An 18,540-nucleotide genomic window follows, 5' to 3' on the forward strand; every position below is an offset into this window, starting at 1 on the left:
CGCCACTCTCCTTGGTTGCTGAGCAATACCTCCACTTGTCCCTCTCTTGGCTAGTTGGCTTTAACACTAACAGAATTAACCCCCAAATTACAAACTGAATGATCCCTGCTTTCACACTTCCAACAGTCACAGCATATACAGAGCCCAGCCTACAAAACCTGCCCTGGAATGAGTATTTGGCTTGCGCCAGAAGAGGCAGAATGGCAATCTTCTCTTCTAATAAATGTAAGACAGGAAGGTTCGAATTCCGGCCTTTGTGTCAGTGGACAGCATTGGAGATGAATGGCAAAACTATCTATTTCCCCCCAACGTATTTTCCAAACACCGTAACCGTAAGCGTGCTGTGAGCAGGCATTGTCTAGTTTCTTCCTTTTCCCACACCGCTGAGGACAAGGCTAAGCCAGTGGTCCATCTGGGCTTGTGTTGGGAGCCGTTCTCTCCTTATGGTTTGAGCCACTTCTCAAGTTGTTGCTGTTTTTAAATAAAGGTTTACGAACTTTTTGAGACTAGAGCTTTAAAAAGTCACTAAGATGCGCAAGTCAATCAAAAGAATATATTAAAAAAATTGTAACTGTAACCATAACTGTGACTAAGTGATTTAAGGCCCACCTCTCACCCCTAAAATTAACAAACTATACAAGTGTGGCTTCAGTCTACACAGGAGAACATAGCAGTGGATGGTGGTCGAATGAGCAAAAGCAACAACACTATCTGGATTTTCTGCCATGGACCAGCAGTGTGGAATCTCCATCCCATGGGCTAATCCTGATCTCCCAGGGGGTCCATTTTGGTCTGTGATGCCATTTTCCCCAAACCATGCCCACCTGTAAATCAGCTGACATCACAGGGTGCTCTCTAAAGATGGTCTGCTGAGTAGGGGGAGATAAAGATCGGGCCCACTAGCCCATCATAGTTCCTGACCCCCTGGCCTGGACATAAAAGTCGTCAACATTCTTATACAAATTGGAAAGTCAATTTTTTTAATGGGAGAGGCCAAACTGAGTTAAGAATTTTCTTATTTTTTGAGGCTGCTTGGCTCTGATGTTTAGGATGGGAGTGATAATCAGGTATGTCATTTCAACCTAACAAGTAGTGGTTATTTTTGTTTGTTAAACCAAATTATTTCCCTCAATGTCTCAAGAAAAGCAGCTGTTTGGAGGTTCAGCAAAATGCACACTTTTTTTCTAAATCTAAGCTGCTTAACTGGTTTGTCAACAGATTAAAAAGTCTTTTAATCAGTAGATATAACTGAATTAACTCTGTTCTGCAAAACATTCTATTTTGGATCGGGAGAGATGGCTTTGCTGTACTTAAATGAGATAGGAGCAAGCAGTGCCAGACACACACACACACGGAAATATGTAAAATACTGTAAAATCCAACATTTATTTATTTATGTAAATACATTTAATGTGGTTTCCTTGGGCAGTTTTCTGGTTTGTGCAACTCTGAGGGATCAAAAGTGGGGAACTACACCTGATCTCTGTGTGCTTTTGCACACTTCCTGGGCAGAATATTTTTTAAAAAGCAAGGTGTTCAAAACTATCTGCATGCATACATGGCTTGTTGTTATTTGAGCAGTATGATAGAATCAACAAATTAAAAGGTGGAGACAATTCCAAAAGCGAACATCTACTCTAGCTATAGACAGAAAAGAGCAAAGTTGCTACTCCTATACATGCCTGTGTGGACTACTCTGGTCTAATTAATATGGTGGGTGTGTCTGTGTATGAGAGAAATTGGATTAATAACTAACTAGTTCTGAAATGCAAACAAGCCCCAGGTTTTTCTATGTCTCAATTTGGATCATAGCTATTTTGGGTTGGGGGAACATATCAAAACGCAGTATTTCATAAGAAGCTAACTGCATAGATGTGTATAGTGGCTTACATAGTTTGTACAGGGCTTCCCAAATCAGTGGTATAAGCTACTGGATGCAGAGTAAATGTTCAGTTGGTAAGCAGCTAAAATTGAGAGTTGGGACAGCTGAAAGTAAATTTAAGGGGAGTGTACCACCTTGTGGCTAGCCTGTATACTGCAACCCTTCCAAGAAGCTGCCCTAAATAGCTAGCTAGCTATTTATTTCATTGATATTCCATCTTTCGCTCCAAGGAGCAGACAGGGGCATACATGATTCTCACATTCCTCATTTAATCCCCACAACAACCCTGTGAGGTAGGTTAGGCTGAGAGGCAGTGACTTACTGGTTGGTTGGTTGGTTGGTTGGTTGGTTGGCTAGCTGCCAGCCAAGCCCTCTTCCAGGACACTCCATTCCACCCCCTTCCCCATTTTCTCCATTTACTCAGCCCCACTTCTCAGCAGGCAGTTAGCAATCTGTGGCCACTAAGCATGCTCAGTCCTCAGTGAATTCTTTGGGCCCCCCCTGCCTTAAGGATTGATTGATTGATTGATTGATTGATACCATGGTCTTCCCCCAAGCCTGTTGATACCTTCCTTTTGTGCCTGGGTTGAGCCATTTTCGCTGCCTAAGGCAGTGTTTCCCAACCTTTTTTGGGCAAAGGCACACTTGTTTGATGAAAAAAATCTCGAGGCACACCACCATTACAGCCCCGTGACGTCAGCGCGCAGCGTCACGCCGGGAGGGACGCACGAAAGTGTAAGTTTCAATTTTCCCCCTCCCCCTTGCCGGGGAACCTCCAAGCTTTGGGGGTGGGGGGGGGAGGAGGCAGCAAAGCGAGGCAGGAAGGAGAGCGCGGCTTGGCTGGGTGAGCTTTGGCAGGGGCAGGGAATGAGAGCCGCGAAGCGGGCGCTGCGGACGGAGGCGCTGCCCGCCGAGCTCGCAGGCAGCCAGGCAGGCAGACGGCGAGAGCCCCGTGCTGGGCGGCCTCTCCTCGCCGCCGCCGCCCCGCCTCTCGCCGCCCGACTCGCCCACCTCCCTCCAGGCAACATCTCGCGGCACACCAGGCAACATCTCGCGGCACACTAGTGTGCCACGGAACAGTGGTTGGGAAACACTGGCCTAAGGATCCATGCTTGGAGATGGCTGAAACATAACTATGCCTGACAACCTTGGAATCATTAGCTGTGATGATATATGACTGTTTTGAAATGTTTTATTTCTTTTGTTTTATATTTTATTGTTTTGATGCTTTGTTGTTTTCTGCCCTCTAGAACTGTAATCCACCAACCACCGAGTTTTCAGTGAGCATGTAGGATAGGCTTCCTCAACCTCAGTCCCCCAAATGTTTTGAGACTACAATTCCCATCATCCCTGACCACTGGTCCTGCTAGCTAGGGATCATGGGAGTTGTAGGCCAAAAACATCTGGAGGGCCAAGGTTGAGGAAGCCTGATGTAGGACATGAGGACCTGAAGCAGAGCTTGGGAAAGGGGAGGAGTTTGATTCAGTTTGTTTTTAAATGTGAACTTACCCAATTTGCACTTTCTGAAACAATACAATTCTGTGCATTGTATTAGGGGAAATTGGTTTGCAAAAATGTACGTATTAGGAACAATTGCATACAGACACGTGTGTACATTAGGGAAAAAATCACACACTAAAATGCTGGAGAAGGTTCATGAGGACTTTTACAAAAAGTTCACAAACTGCTATAGAAAAGTGGAGAACCGAATTTAAGCTTTGAAAAAATGGTAAATTGCATTACAAGGGGTTGGACTAGATGACCCTTGGGATCGCTTCCGACTCTACCATCCTCTGATCCTATGATAAAGGGGGAGAGATTGAAATGGACTGACTCGTCACCATTCCCTAAGCAGAGCACAGGGAAATAAGGTGAACCCTGTGCACTCCGTCATACATTGCCTGTTCCTTCTCCATACCTTAACACAAAGACTTAGCAAAAACCTGTACATTCTAAGCACAAGCTAATGCATGAACCAAGTGAGAACAGCAAATCCTCAGTCAGCCTCCAAGATTCAAAACTGAACAGGATTGAGGGACAGGGCGTGACTTTTTATGAAAGCAGCGTTCCAAAAAGGTGCAGCCTCAGCTGTTGCCCAACTTCCCTTCAAAGTTTATCTAACTAACCGCACAAACCAACGGTCTAGCATTACTCTGCAGTTTCAGGCGGAAGCCCTGATTGGCTGGCGCGGAGAGGAGAGCACCATTTGAAATGTGTGTAGAAAGGAAACAGATTGCAATGAGGAACGAGCGGAACAGTTCTCAACATCAGCCATGCAGACTCAACACCTTGCGTGTGACATCTGCAGGCACATACAGGGTAGACAAAAGGCAAGAGCAAGCTCTGAATACAGGAGAATAAGTGGGGTGTCGTGGTTAGGGCGTTGGACTAGGAGACACCTGAAGTCAAATCTACGTGAGGCTAGACCCTGTGCTTGAACCAGAAGCTGAAGTTAGTGCAGAATGCTGCAACAAGACTGCTGACAGGAGTCAGACTTTGTCTGCATGAAACGTCTATGCTCAGAGAGCTGCATGGGTTGGGACGAAGTTAAAGGTGTTACGATTGGTATATTAAACCCTTATAACTTGGGACTAATTTACCTGCAAGATTGCCTTACCCCATATGTGCCCACCTGACCACTTTGATCTGGGGACTAGACTGTTCCCAAGGCCCTTTGTAATTACAGTGGTACCTCGGGTTACATACGCTTCAGGATACAGACTCCGCTAACCCAGAAATAGTGCTTCAGGTTAAGAACTTTGCTTCAGGATGAGAATAGAAATCGTGCTCCGGCGGTGCGGTGGCAGCAGGAGGCCCCATTAGCTAAAGTGGTGCTTCAGGTTAAGAACAGTTTCATGTTAAGTACGGACCTCCAGAACGAATTAAGTACTTAACCCGAAGTACCACTGTACCAACCAAAATGTCATAAATGTGTGAGAGCAAGCTTTTGAGTCCAACAGAATTCTGCACCAGGCTGGATTCTGAACAAAAGTGGTATGTATGTAGGAGGGGGGGAAAGGCTAGCTTAATACTGAAGCCATACTTCTTGCATTGGTCATAAATTTCTTTTTCTTTTCTTTTCTTGTTGTAAAGCAAGGACAGTTTTGTGAGTTGTCTGGAATAGCACCTGCACTTCCGATCTCTTTTGTGGGTGACTCTTTCAGGAACCACATTTATTCCTCAGGGCCCTCCCCCTCTGGCACATACACAGCTGATAATCTAAATATACCATCCAAATAACTGTCCTCCATACCGTTGGGCTTTGGAGCCAACTTCATAATTGGGCCTGAACATCTGAGAGGGTTGGGTAGTCCTTTCTCTCCCAACAAGTTTCTGAAGAAGAGATTAATTGTTAGGAGCACAGCACTGGGTTAAACTTTAAACTGCTGTTTGAATAAGGATGCATTGTTTTATCATGCTTTTTTTAAACCATACCTTCCCTCTAAGGAGTTCAGTGCTTCTTTTTCGTCTCTGAGGTTGAATGTCAAGAGTGTCAGCTTCTGACGGACCAAGAAACCCCCATCTACACCCAGCTTCTCTTGTTTCATTATCCATTTCCTTCAAGAACAGTAACGCTCAATATATTTATTTATTTTTTAAAATTTTAAATTTATTTTTTTTATTATTTTTATGCTCAGAGCAGGAAACATGCAGAATGCCACTACAGTCAAACCTTAGAAGTCAAACAGCTTAGTTCCCAAACGTTTTGGTTCCCAAACAACTCAAACCTGGAAGTGACTGTTCCACTTTTTGAATGATTTTTGGAAGCCAAATGTCCGATGGGGCTTCCGATTGGCTGCAGGAGCTTCCTGCAGCCAATCAGAAGCCGCACTTGGGCTTTCAAACGTTTTAGAAGTCAAAAGGACTTCTGGAACGGATTCTGTTCGACTTCCAAGGTGCGACTGTACACTAAAGCTTGAAAGAGGCATTTGAAATTGGGAAAACAGCACTGGGGAGGATGGGAATTATAACGACCAAATCTCCTTATTGTACCAGACACAGGTCATTTCTTGGACACCAATAAGAGACACTCCATGTCAAAGCTTAAGGAGCACTGCAAAGCTCTTATCCGCAAAGGCTGCATTTCTCTGGCTAAACCTGATTGGGCAACCAGAACAAACAATGTATATTAAGTAACATACTTGTTGGTGCTTGAACAGGGATAGCATTACCTGAAGAACAAGTATTTATAGGGTGGCTCATCAGTGTTCCCTATCAATAACAATGTTTCCACATGGAGATTTCAGTGAAGCATGTGCAGAAGTTGCAGGTGGGTTACCGTATTTTTCGCCCCATAAGACGCACCGGCCCATAAGACGCACCTAGATTTTTGGGGGGGAAATAAAGGAAAAAAATGTTATTTCCCTCCCAGGTGCGCTGCGCTACACCAGGAGCTTGGGGCGTGCTGAGCTCAGCGCGCCCCAAGCTTCTGCGTGCCGGCAAGCAGTCCGCTAGCCCTGGGAGAGCCGTGGGACTCTCCCAGGGCTAGCGGATCGCTGCGCTACACCAGGAGCTTGGGGCGTGCTGAGCTCAGCGCGCCCCAAGCTTCTGCGTGCCAGCAAGCAGTCCGCTAGCCTTGGGAGAGCCGCGGGGCTCTCCCAGGGCTAGCGGACTGCTTGCGCGCACCTAGAAGCTTGGGGCGTGCTGAGCTCAGCGCGCCCCAAGCTTCTAGGTGCGCGCAAGCAGTCCGCTGCCGCCCCAAGCCTCGCGCACCCGGTGGGACCTCCTGCCGGGCGCGCGAGGCTTGCAGGCATTCGCCCCATAAGACGCACCCTGATTTCCCCTTCATTTTGGGAGGGGAAAAAGTGCGTCTTATGGGGCGAAAAATACGGTACATCTCATGGGGCAGATCTGTTTCCCCTACTCTGCTGCCCTTATTGGTACCCCAAACCAGCCACTTGGAACAGCTCTCACCTTGCCTCTGTCAAGCTGCCTCTAGAAATAGTAATACTAGTACACAACAGGGTTTGCTCAAACGGAGCTCCCTGTACTCTACATACAAGAAACTGAACATTTCAGGGGTTAGGAACTATTTTCCGGATTCCAGGCAACCATCTGGGGGTGGGGAATCGCATGCCAACAGTGGGAGGGGCCAGATGCAAAAACAGGCAGAAAAAAACGGGTGGAAAGTTTATCTTTGTCCCATGGGCTAGTTTCTACCACATTCACACACTCTTATCTATCCTCTGCCTAGACAAACAAGAGGCATTATCAGAGTTCAAAGACACATTCCAGACAGACAAAAACCCTCAGGGTATGAAGCAGAACCAATAAAAAACCCCAAGGAGGAGTGCCTTGGCCCCTGGGCCTGAGGTTCTCCCACCTTTGCTACATAACAAAGCCACCACTATCACACCCCAAGGCCACCATGTGTTGGTCCCAATGCTAATTTTGTGTCACGAGAAAGCGGGATAGTTCATGGAAATAAATTTGTATTTAGCACAAAAGAAGCATATCAAACACAATTTCTTTCAATTCAGACTTTATTTCTTTTTAAAGTCACGAACTCAATAAATTACACAATCATTTCTCCTTCCACCCTTTTTTAATAATTTTTTCACAAAATAGAGTTTACAATTTTTAAGGAAAAGCTTTGAAAGTTTGCTTTCTTTCTGAAGTGCTGATGAGTATCTCAACTTCTTTGTTACGCTGGTGAATTGTTTTGTAGCTGCTACAATAGTTTTGATTTTGGAGATTTTACAAGAACCCAAAGCAAACAGAAGCAACAACAACAAAAATCACACACACAGATCTCAGGGACAATTTTTCAGTGGATAATTAATGAACAATCAAGTTAGCATTCAATGCCAAGGGGCTAAGCACCATGAAAGGAGGTGACCTGGTGAGGCCTCCCCAACTCTTAAGAAGTAGCAGTGCATTTGGGCATTAACAGTTTTACTGTACGATAAATATAACTTGCTCTATTACTAGATACTGCACTGTGTCTATGAAGCACATGCAATAATGTATCCAGAATCTGGATTTGCTGACGATTTGCAAGTGCCAAGAAATTGTACACAGTAATCAGACTAGTTAGGACGTACATGACTGAGAGTTCCTGCTTTTCCAGTCCTCAAAGAAAAGACTGCCAAACTCCTGCAAGTCGTGCTCTTTTTGTTTGACACATTTTTAAAGGAAATTTGTTGATGGATAAAATTGCAGGAGTGCCTTCCTACCTGCAATATAATCTTGTCTCTAAAGGCACAGGTGGTGCTTTAAAGAGTTTTTTTCCGCCTCTGAACATTTACATTGTAACTGCAGAGAAGAAATCTGGCTTGTGTATTACCTTTGCATTCAAAGAACAGACATCGACAGGATCCTCAGTTGACAAAATATACTATAGCATCACACTGAAAGCTGGGCAGACGGATATATGTCAAGTGATACAAGTTGATATTCTCCTGAAGTTTGTCTCTGTGAAATCCAAGATCATTGGAATGACATTTCCTCAGTTATTTTAGGCAAGATATAATCTGCTCCAGTGCCTTTCATGAGGGGGGGGAAAGGTCAATTCACACTCCAGTTTCCAGGTTGCAGCTGATGGCATCAAGACTATTTCAATTGAGACAATACAGTTATTTTCCCCAATGAAATCAATACACACACTATGCCAGTTTTCCCTGTGGAAGTTCTATTTACTCATGAAATCAAGGTATTTATTCCTGTCTGCTATCAAGTCCTGTATATTAATGCAAAACAACATAACGTGGAACTTTTGTTTACCCCGCGCGTGGAGAGCCATGGGCAGAGTAGCCTGCATACCCAAAAACCACAGGGGGAGAATCAAGGTTGCTGAAAACTTCAGAGTAGCAGTCAAGAAAGGGAAGGGCTTTCTTGCAGAGTAAAGGCTTCAGATGTAATGTGGTGCACACAGAGACAGTAGTGAGGAAGCACCAAGGTGATGGAGGAAGGGTTTAGATTAGCCAAAAGAACCTCTGCTAAGAAGGGAGGGAGTAGCTAGCATGACTGGCCTCTAAAAGCCAGGGCGGAAACAAAATATGGGAACCTTTTTCTCATTTGCAAAGTTTTCAGCAGAATTTGGGAGGTTTTTCTGTTCCCCATGATCTACATTTGTAAAAAATAAAATAAAATAAAAAATTGATAAAAAGGGACACAATGCATTAAAGGTAACGCTGGATGTCAAATGCAAAGGATGGGGGGAGGAGCTAGAGAGAGATTTAGCACAAGACTTCCTTTACCTTAAAAAAAATATGAACCTGAATGCTCAATGAACTAAGAAGTTGCATCAGACTCCTATTGCAGCCTTCCAAACTAAGAGATTTGCCCAACAGTAGCTTAGTGCTAGAACCAGAGGTTCCCTTTGCATCATATTTGTTTTATCATATTTTGTGCCATCAACTTTTTTTTCTTTAAAAAAAAGTGGAGAATATTTATGATGTGGAATTTACGGATGATCTATAGTCACCCAATTCAATATGAGACAATATAAATAATGGGGACATTTTCGAAAGATGGGGAAGTCAAGTCACTCATACAGACATAAATATATACATGCTTACTCTACAAAGTTGAATAATTTGCATTACCAGCATGCAAACCTTCTCTTCAATGGGCATTCCAAATTCTGCAGTATGAAACTGGAATGTTTGAAATATTCCTAGAAAGCAATCACCTCCTAAAATGTCAAGTTTCCTGGCCATGTGGATAGCATTACAGCTGCAGCTTGGAAATATACACATATGGTTCTGAAACAAGAACAGCCACCTTGAGCTTTGTTTACAAAAATCAAGAGAAATGCAATGGGGGGGGGGAATATTGAACCCTGACACCTTAAATTTTGGGTTAAGTCTGTTTTTTGCTTCCACAGAGGACTGCCCTATTGTTACAGACACAATCCTGACAAGAGTTCAAAGCACTACGGAGGTCACGTGTCCCAATTGCTGTCTTTAAAAGCAATTTTAACTAACCGGAGTTCCAACTCAAAAGCATCTGGGCGATCCTGTGGATTAGCAGCAAGCATTTCCTTAATCAGCTGCTTCATACGAGCATTCATTGTCTTTTTCTTAACAGGAATGAGTAGCTCCATTTTTGGATTTTCCAACAATGCCTCTCCAACAGGTACAATTGCAGTTCCTTGTTTCACATAACTCCCCAACAGTTCTTTCTTGGTCTCTGTGTCGATGAAAGTGATCCTTTCCAACATCGCCCAGATTATAATCCCTAATGCAAAGATGTCTGCTTTGGCAGTATAGTGACCTTCCCAAACTTCAGGAGCCATGTAGAAGTCTGTGCCACAAGCTGTAGAAAGAAAACATTTATTCACGTTCACTGGCTCTTCAGGGTTCTGTCCTGAAGCTGAACAAACCTTACTCAGTCCAAAATCAGCTACTTTCAAAGTGGGCTCCAAGTCACTAGCATCCACCCTGGATTGAGAGATCAAGATGTTGTCAGGCTTGAGGTCACGGTGGATGATCTGGTTTTTGTGCAGAAAAGCCAGGGCACTGCTGAGCTGAAGCATAAAGCTAGTATTGGTCTTACGACTAGGCTTTCGAGACAGGAGATATTCATTCATATCACCTCCATCACAGAAATCCATCACAAACCAAAGGTAGTAGGCGCTTCTGGGATCAAAGGCAATTTCACCTTTCAAGGAGGTCTCTACAAGCTGTAATAAGAAAACATTTAAGGAATCTGTTCAGCAAGTAGGAGTCAAGTTAAGAAAGCAGCTGATGAAAAGGAATGCTAGAAACCCATTATCTTTTAATGCATGTATTATAAATACCCCTTTTGTGCTCATCCTTCTTCCCAACTTTCTTCTTTAAACAGTATTTTCAAAAGACATCTGATGCCACCATATATGCATAGGAATCATCTCACCCATTCAACCAACATTTTCCATGGAAGGACAGACTTAATTCTAAACCATAGTACAAACTCGTGGTTTGAACTTCCAAACATGCAGACATATCATGGTTTGGAGCTGCTTGTCTGCTTTTATTTTCTATCTGCTCAGCATTCCTTTCTACAGCGCAGGGGACTCTACAGCGCAGGGGACCTCTAGTCTCAGCTGGAACTATGGCTTGTAAACCCACTTCAAAGGATGGTTTCCATTTCTGGCTTGCTGGCTGATTAAAGCAATAGTGTGAACCAACAAACATGACAACAAACCACAGTTAAGTTTCCTTTGATATGGTTTAGTGTACTGTGTGAATGAAGCTACAGTATTCCATTATGAGTACTATTATGAGCATTACTGACTCTGGATTAATGGAATATGTATCTAGTGGGACACCGATACACACTTTCCCCTCCATCTGCATGAATGAATGCCATCAGACCAACCTAACAGAACAATAAAAATGCACAACTACAAAAAAATTAGAGGCCTTTGCTTTTGTTCTCAAAGTTATTTTTTTACTGCTTATTTTACTGCATGAAATGCAGATTGCTGAGCAGCTGTTTTCACAATCTGCTTGACACAAAGCTCGTTCTGCTATCCTTTAAAAAAGACTGTTTTTCCTTCTTTAGAATATCAAGTGGAAAGAAGCTAATAAGAATTAACATTAGAACAATGATTTAGCCTATAGAAAGACTTTAAAAAGATGATTAATTTATTCTTTGACTGGCTTTTTATTTTTAATTTTGTTGTTATAGTGCTGTTAGACAACACAACCCTTTGGAAATAATGCAATATGCATTCAAGGCATGGAAAAATGTATTTCATTAGAGATGATTTGATCATAACATTGCCTAATACAGTGATGACTTTGTGAAGCAGATACAAAATTATTAAAAGGGTTATTAATGCTTCTTTTCCCAGGATGATCCCAACAGTACTTATTGGTATAATACCACTAACATTCCTGCCATGCAAAAATAATGTTATTCAATGTTGTGTTGGCATGGCTGTCATTTACAACTGTTGGGAGACCTATTACTTTTGGACAGCAGGACAGCAGTTTCCTACATCTCATTCCTCTTTCAAGTACAGCCAAAGTTTAGAAAAATCAGTTGTATTTACAATCTCATGCAGGTAAAGGATCCCGGGACGGTTAAGTCCAGTCAAACTAGACTATGGGGTGCAGAGGTCATCTCACTTCAGGCCAAGGGAGCCAGCGTTTGTCCGCAGACAGCTTTCCTAAACCGCTTCTGGTGCAACGGGGCACCGCGATGAGTGAAATTCAATGACAGCCTTGCGTACAACAGTTTTGTGTGCTTTCCCTAAGTTTCTGCTTCAGTTTCTAACTGTAGTAAAAACAGAAAAGCAAACACTATTCTAAAGAACACTGTAGTATGCACAGTTCTGGCATCTGTGTCTTTGTTGTCCTTTCTGCCTCCCTTTACTTCTAACCCACTGTGTTTCTTCCACTACTTGCAACTTCATTTACCTGTAAGTAAAGCGAAGAGCTGGAGCCGTGGGACATCTTCTGCACCATGCCATCTTTTTGCAAAACGCATTCCTCCAAGTGAATAACATTTGGGTGTTGGCTCTTGATGCTGCTAAGTGCCCAGAATTCACGCAGGGCAAGCTCTACATTCTCTGGAGCATGGCACCGAATCTTTTTCACCGCAACACGTGCAGAGGTTTTCCTCACTACTGCTTCATACACCACACCATAGCTGCCACGACCAACCTCCCGTATTAGATCGTACTTTGGCTGGCTACTCACCATCTTCAAGGTCAAGGTATCTATAAGAACAAAAAGCCAAGCACAACTAAGAAATTTCTGGCTGATAGATGTCCTACCACTGATTATGCCCCATCACTGCCATCCCAGTGCTATAAATATACACTCTACCCCAACTGTGGACCTCACTTCTCAGTTCATTTCTGTGCTACTGTGTGGTGGCTGTATCTATTTGTTGATGTAGTAATTTCAGACCACACATATTTTTCTTAGGAATATCTATATAACCCACCCCACTTCTAAACATCTGTTAGTATTTAAGATGGGACAGGACTTTGCACCAATCTTTTGTTATCTTAACTACAGACTGGCAGCTGCTCTTCAGAAACAAAACATTTCAATATTGAAGATGAACATATAAATATACAAAAAACTACAAAACAGATATTAAACCAAAGACAGAACTCCCACATAGCATGGGACACATACCAAATATTTTCTATGATGCCATGGTTTGGACAAGAGTAATAATAATAATATTAATAATAATAATTTATTATTTGTACCCTGCCCATCCAGGGGTATGATCTTTGGGAAGGGGCATTTTAGTTTATACAGTAGGAGAAACAGCTGTCAAAAGCATGTGGCAGGTACAATCCTTGGAAACCTATAAAACAAGAGTAGGAAACACTTTGCCCCAGTGGGCCAAATCTTTATCTCCTCCAACTGTGGAGGCAAACTTTGACAGGTGGGAGGGGCCACTCACTTGTCAATCATCTGCAATGATGACATCATGACAACCGTCAGGTGCCTAGAAGGTGGGTACTCCTGCCCACCTGTCAAAGTTGACCCATGGGGCAGGGGAGGTGGTTCTGTTTCACCAGCATGTTCTCTGCAGGGAATATGTTAAAGCAGCACCCTGAAGGACTGAACTGATAGCTGATAGCAGAGAGTTCAATACTGTTCTCTGCAGGGATCTGCTTCCTCAGCACGTTCCCTGCGGGGATCGTGTTCAGCAAGACTGAGGACTGAACCTTGACCCCTTGCCTACGTCACCCAGTGATGTCAGCTGATTGAAAAGTGAGTGTGGTTTGGGGGAAATGGCCTCATGGGGCAAACTGGACTCCCTGGAAAGCCACAGATGGCCTGTAGGCCAGAGGCTCCTAACCCCTGCTACAAAGCACAGAATTCTGGGTCCATTGAACTACACATACCAATTTGGTTTTGCTCTAACTCTCTTAGCTCCCTATCAGCTAGACTTCTCCCTATCTCCATTCCCCAAGGGTCGCTTTGTTTATGTATACTAGACATTGCTGTGTATCTAATGTGTATGCTTTCTCCAAGTATGCCTATTTAGCTGGTAAAAATATCAGCTTCCTTTGTCAGGAATAAATACTTTAGCAGCTTCTGGAGACTCCAGTACCAAATTCCGAGTTTTAAAGATTACATGTTTCCTACATGTTATGAAAAGGAATACACCCATGGTAAGGATTTTCCAAAATCCTTTCATGAATCTCTAACAAATCACTGTGAAAAGCAGCATAATTTTACCATTCACTGAAAGGCAGCTCTTCCATATAATCTAAATTGAGCATATCCCTGTTTTAACCAGTGAAATAATTCAGCAGAACGAGGTCGCGGTTCCATCCCTTTGATTAGTTATGCAGAAGGAGAACTGCAAGCAGTATATCTTACATCACTCTTTCGCAGCCTGGTGTCCTCCAGATATTTTGTACTACAGATCCCATCATCCCTTTTGACTACTAGCCATGGCTGCTGGGGCTGACGGGGAGTTGGATGTCTGAAGCATCAGATTGGGAAGGCCAGCTTACACCATCCCTGCATAACCATTAAAAGATACAGGCACCCAGATTTCTCTTGCAGAAGTTGGAAGATACTGTATACAGAGATGACACTGCAGCTCACCTGCAGCAGTCTGATTCTATTCAACAGGTTAGTGTGCACAGGGCTAGATCCACGACTAATTCAAGCCCCCATAAACCTACACTACGGAAGACAAAGTCTGGATCCAACCCATATAGCTGCAGCCTCGTTTGCCATGTCAGTGTTTTCAGCCAACCTGTAAATGGCACAAAATACTTGTTTGCAAAACACATTCTTCACACAGGCATAATGAGAAGAAAATGAAGACTGCTTTGGGAGCGGATGGGTGCCCCTATATATATAAAATCACCTGGAGGAAAGCCTAGAAGGAAGGAAAGAATGACAGCACCCGGCCTGGCCTCCTCCTGCGTCTTTAACAGCCGCTTGCTCCAGAGAAACCAGCAGGCAAAGCTTTCCAGCAGAATTATCACCTGGCAATAGCCGCAAAAGCAGCAGCTGATTAGGAGACAAAAGCAGCCCGCCCTCCGCCGCATGCAAAAAAGTTGGTGACATACCTACGGAGCTGACAGCCGGTAGTCAACCAGCGATGCCACTGCCGCTAGACCTGCAGCACTGAGCAGGTGGCCGTGTTTACTTCCGTATCATTAAAAAAAAAAGCTCACCTGCTGATACCCCACCTCCCTTAAAGCGACAGAAGGCCAGGCTAGGACAGCTTGTTTCGGGCTCCCTCCCCGCCCAGCCCCTGGAAAGCCAACCCGGGTATTCGTCACGTAACGTTTGAACCGGCGCTCCGGACACGCAAACACTTCCGCAATTTTCCACGACCGCCTTCCCAGGACAACAAGAAGGCGTGTGAAGGGAGCTACGAAGCCTGCCGGGCGTCGAGCTGCCTGCTCCGAGCGCCCAAGGCCCGGGACGCTAGCTCGGGGCTTCCTCGGGCCCAGGCCCCTGGGACGCCCGGCGTTCCTGGCTCGGCCTCTAGGGCCTGTCACGGAGCGTCCTCGGAGCTCCGGGCGCTGCTCCCGTGCCAGGACTCGGCGCCGAGGCCCGAATGTGTCAAACATTTACCTCAGAGGCGCCGCGGCGTTCTCTTCTCCTGGCCGCCATTATCAGGCTCCCTTCCCCCCCTCCTGCCGCCGCCGCCGCCGCCTTCGCTTCTCCCGGGTTCGCCGACACACCCCCTTCTGGGCCAGCGCGCGCAGGCGCGCACTCGCGCCAAGGACAGAACGCTTGCGCGCGCGCACAACCAGACAGACAAGCCAGGCCGACACCAAACTCACCGCCCCCTCTTTTGATTGGCTGCTGAAAACGGAGAAAGGGGGCGGTCCGCCTGCTTTCCCTTCGCAACGCGGAGAGAGCGCGCGCGCGCGCTGCTTCTCATTGGCTGCTGAAGCCGCAGAGCCGGTGCTTCGAGCTCCTGTCACCCAACCTGCGCTGAGTTTGGGCAACCTCGGGTTGCTCGCGGAGCGAGAATGACTCAAAGTCCGCTAGGGAGAGTTTGGGGGGTGTTTTTTCAGGGGGGAGGGAGAGATTGCATGCACTGCGTGGAACGTTGCTGCAAGCAAGCGGCATTCGTTGCTACGGGTTTTGCTTATTTTTTTAATGCTGTATTATTTCCCGTGCTTTATTTGCGAGACGTTTTATTACGGCTGCTGCTATTCACTGCTCCTGTCTGATGATGATTATTATTAATGCGGATTGCTCCTGACTTTGACTAGCACGCTTCGTATATTCGGGATCGCGATGCGCAGCTTTGAGGAGCGCGCTGACGGGCTTGCGCGGCAGCCCTTGTACCTTTGGCAAAGCGGGGGAGCCTTTGCTTAGCGCGCGGCGTGGGAACGGGCATGGAGCATGAGAGCTCCCTGCTAGAGGACGGGAAGCGGCGGGGAGACGCGAGCCGCTTGCCTTTGCGAGAGCGCAGCCGCCGCAAACCGCGTTAAAGCGTGCGAAGGAACGGCGGATTATGCACCGCTTTCGAGGCGGCTCCTACAGGCGATTCCGGAGAAGTGCACGGCGCCTGGTGAAGAATGAAAGAGGTTGCGCAGAAATGGGGAGCCTATCTGCACGCACCGCCACCCTTTCCTCCCGCCACCCCACCTCCCAAATTAGGTGCTGAGGCCTATTTGCAATGGTGCGCAATAAACCACTTGTCACCGTTTGGGTCCCGGCTGCCTCCTACTTGCTGTCTTGCCCCTGCAAAATACCTACCGTAGCTTTCACCCAGAAGTCTTGCTGCTGGATTCCCCGCTGGATTTTTGTGCATTTCTCATATTTATTTTTCTTCTTTCAATTAGATTGCTAGCCAATGTTTTCTTTTGTTGTTGCTGCTGCTTAAAAAAAATTGGAATCTCTTATTTGTCTGCCTTTCTTAAAGAAAGGAAGGAGAGAGGAAAGAGTCAGCTGTCCTTATATAAATAGCTTTTGCAACGTGAGGAAGCTTAGTGACACCTTTTGTTATCCCCCCTCTCCCCACCAGGCCATGGGGACATGCTTCTGTGGCTGCTGCAGACACATGAAGGTTGCAATCTGATGGTAAGATCTTTCCCACCCCTCTCCTCCTGAGAATGGAGGGCTGTTGGTATCTTCCCTTAAAGGGACACCGTCTTCCCATTTTTCTCTATTAAGGGAGAATGAAATCACTTTTATCTATATGGCATCTGGGGTGGGGGTGGTTGTCTGTGCTTCAGGGAGAGGGAAGATGAAGTGCAGCTTTGCAGAAGGACCTGCTGTGGATTAGAAGGGCTCACCTGTCAATTGCAGAAGGATCTGCACAGACCAGTACCTCCATTGAATTTCCATTGTAGAGCTACTTTGGAGCAGCTCTACAACTCTTAACATCAAGTGTGCAGCAGCTGTGAAACAGGCAAATCTCATGCTAAGGATCATTAGGAAAGGAAATGGAAATAAAACTGCCAACATCATTATGCTATTATACAAGTCTGTGGTGCGACTTCATTTGCAATACTGTGTACACTTATAGTTGCCTCACCTCTAAAAAGAATTTGTAGAGCTGGAAAACACTCAGAAAAGGGCATTCCTTAGGCCATGGGTAGGTAAACTAAGGCCTGGGGGCCGGATCTGGCCCAATCACCTTCTAAATCCGGCCCGCAGATGGTCTGGGAATCAGCGCGTTTTTTCATGAGTAGAATGTGTCCTTTTATTTAAAATGCATCCCTGGGTTATTTGTGGGACACAGGAATTTGTTCTTTGTTAAAAAAATAATAATCCCCCCCCCCCAAGGTCTGAGGGACAGTGGACCAGCCCCCTGCTGGAAAAGTTTGCTGATCCCTGCCTTAGGCCCTTTTCAAAGAGGGCCGGATTTTTTTAGGATTTTACCCCAAAGTTGTTGAGCTTTTAAGGTTTTACCCCCGGGACATATACTGCCACAGGGGCCGGATTAAATCGACCGGCGGGCCAGATTAGGCCCCCCAAAACAGGCTTTGGACATGCCTGCCTTAGGGTGACTCCCCAATGAAGAAAGGTTGCAGCGTATTTAGATTGCAGAAAAGGTGAGTAAGAGGTGACATGTCAGATGTTTATAAAATTATGCATGTCATGGAGAAAGTGGATAGAGAGAAGTTTATCTCATAATGCCGTGGACATCTATTGAAGCTGAATGCAAGAAGATTCGGAACAGATACAAGCTGTTATGTGCAGGGCATAGTTAAAGTATGGAACTGACTCCCACAAGAGGCAGCGATGGCCGCTAACCTTTAGAAGAGGATGAGACAAATTCATAGGGGAGAGGGTGATCAAAGTCTATAGCTGCCCTGGCAATTCTCTGCCTCCACGGTTGCAGGCCGTAATGCTTGTGAGAACCAACTGTTGGAGACCATGGGGGGGGGGGGAGAGCTCTTGGGCTTGAATCCTGCTTGCTGGTTTCCCACAGGCATCCAGCTGGCCATTGCAATAAGTTCTTAGTTCTAGCTAAGTTGGGAATGCAAAGAGGTCATGCTTGCTCATTGAATCTCTGCAGGAGAAAGAAGCAAAGGGAAGATGTCTCCTCTGCAGAGGTGAGCTGGAGAAGGAGGAATTGCAGAAATGAGGGCAACAACCCTGAGAAATATCAGTCTAGCATTTTGGGAGAGGAGAGAGGTCAGCACAAATTAGGTCAGAAATGGAGGTTTCTCTGCCTGTCTTCTCCCCATGCAAAGCTCCATTAGTCTTAAGACAAGCTGAGTTTGCATCCCAACATTCCAGTATGGGATGAGTGCCACAAAATCC

The 18,540-nt window shown here is 45.4% G+C and overlaps 1 protein-coding gene across 2 annotated transcripts; it reads right to left on the reverse strand.

Moving 5' to 3' along the window:
• Nucleotides 1-8,810: 8,810 nt before the first annotated feature.
• Nucleotides 8,811-17,359, reverse strand: PDIK1L (PDLIM1 interacting kinase 1 like). 2 transcript variants are annotated; one of them, XM_081203490.1, is made up of 3 exons: nucleotides 16,525-17,359; nucleotides 12,232-12,533; nucleotides 8,811-10,508 (listed from the first exon to the last, which is right to left on the reverse strand). In XM_081203490.1, the coding sequence occupies exons 1-3, from the start codon at nucleotides 16,577-16,579 to the stop codon at nucleotides 9,768-9,770; spliced, it is 1,098 nt and encodes a 365-aa protein (XP_081059616.1). In that variant the 5' UTR covers nucleotides 16,580-17,359; the 3' UTR covers nucleotides 8,811-9,767. The 2 variants fall into 2 exon arrangements, with proteins under 2 accessions (XP_081059616.1, XP_081059617.1); XM_081203491.1 differs by lacking the exon at nucleotides 16,525-17,359 and adding an exon at nucleotides 15,385-15,567.
• Between the last annotated feature and the right edge of the window lie 1,181 nt (nucleotides 17,360-18,540).

The sequence above is a fragment of the Podarcis bocagei genome, assembly GCF_964188305.1.
Source record: "Podarcis bocagei genome assembly, chromosome: 7".
NCBI classification, from domain to species: Eukaryota; Metazoa; Chordata; class Lepidosauria; order Squamata; family Lacertidae; genus Podarcis; species Podarcis bocagei.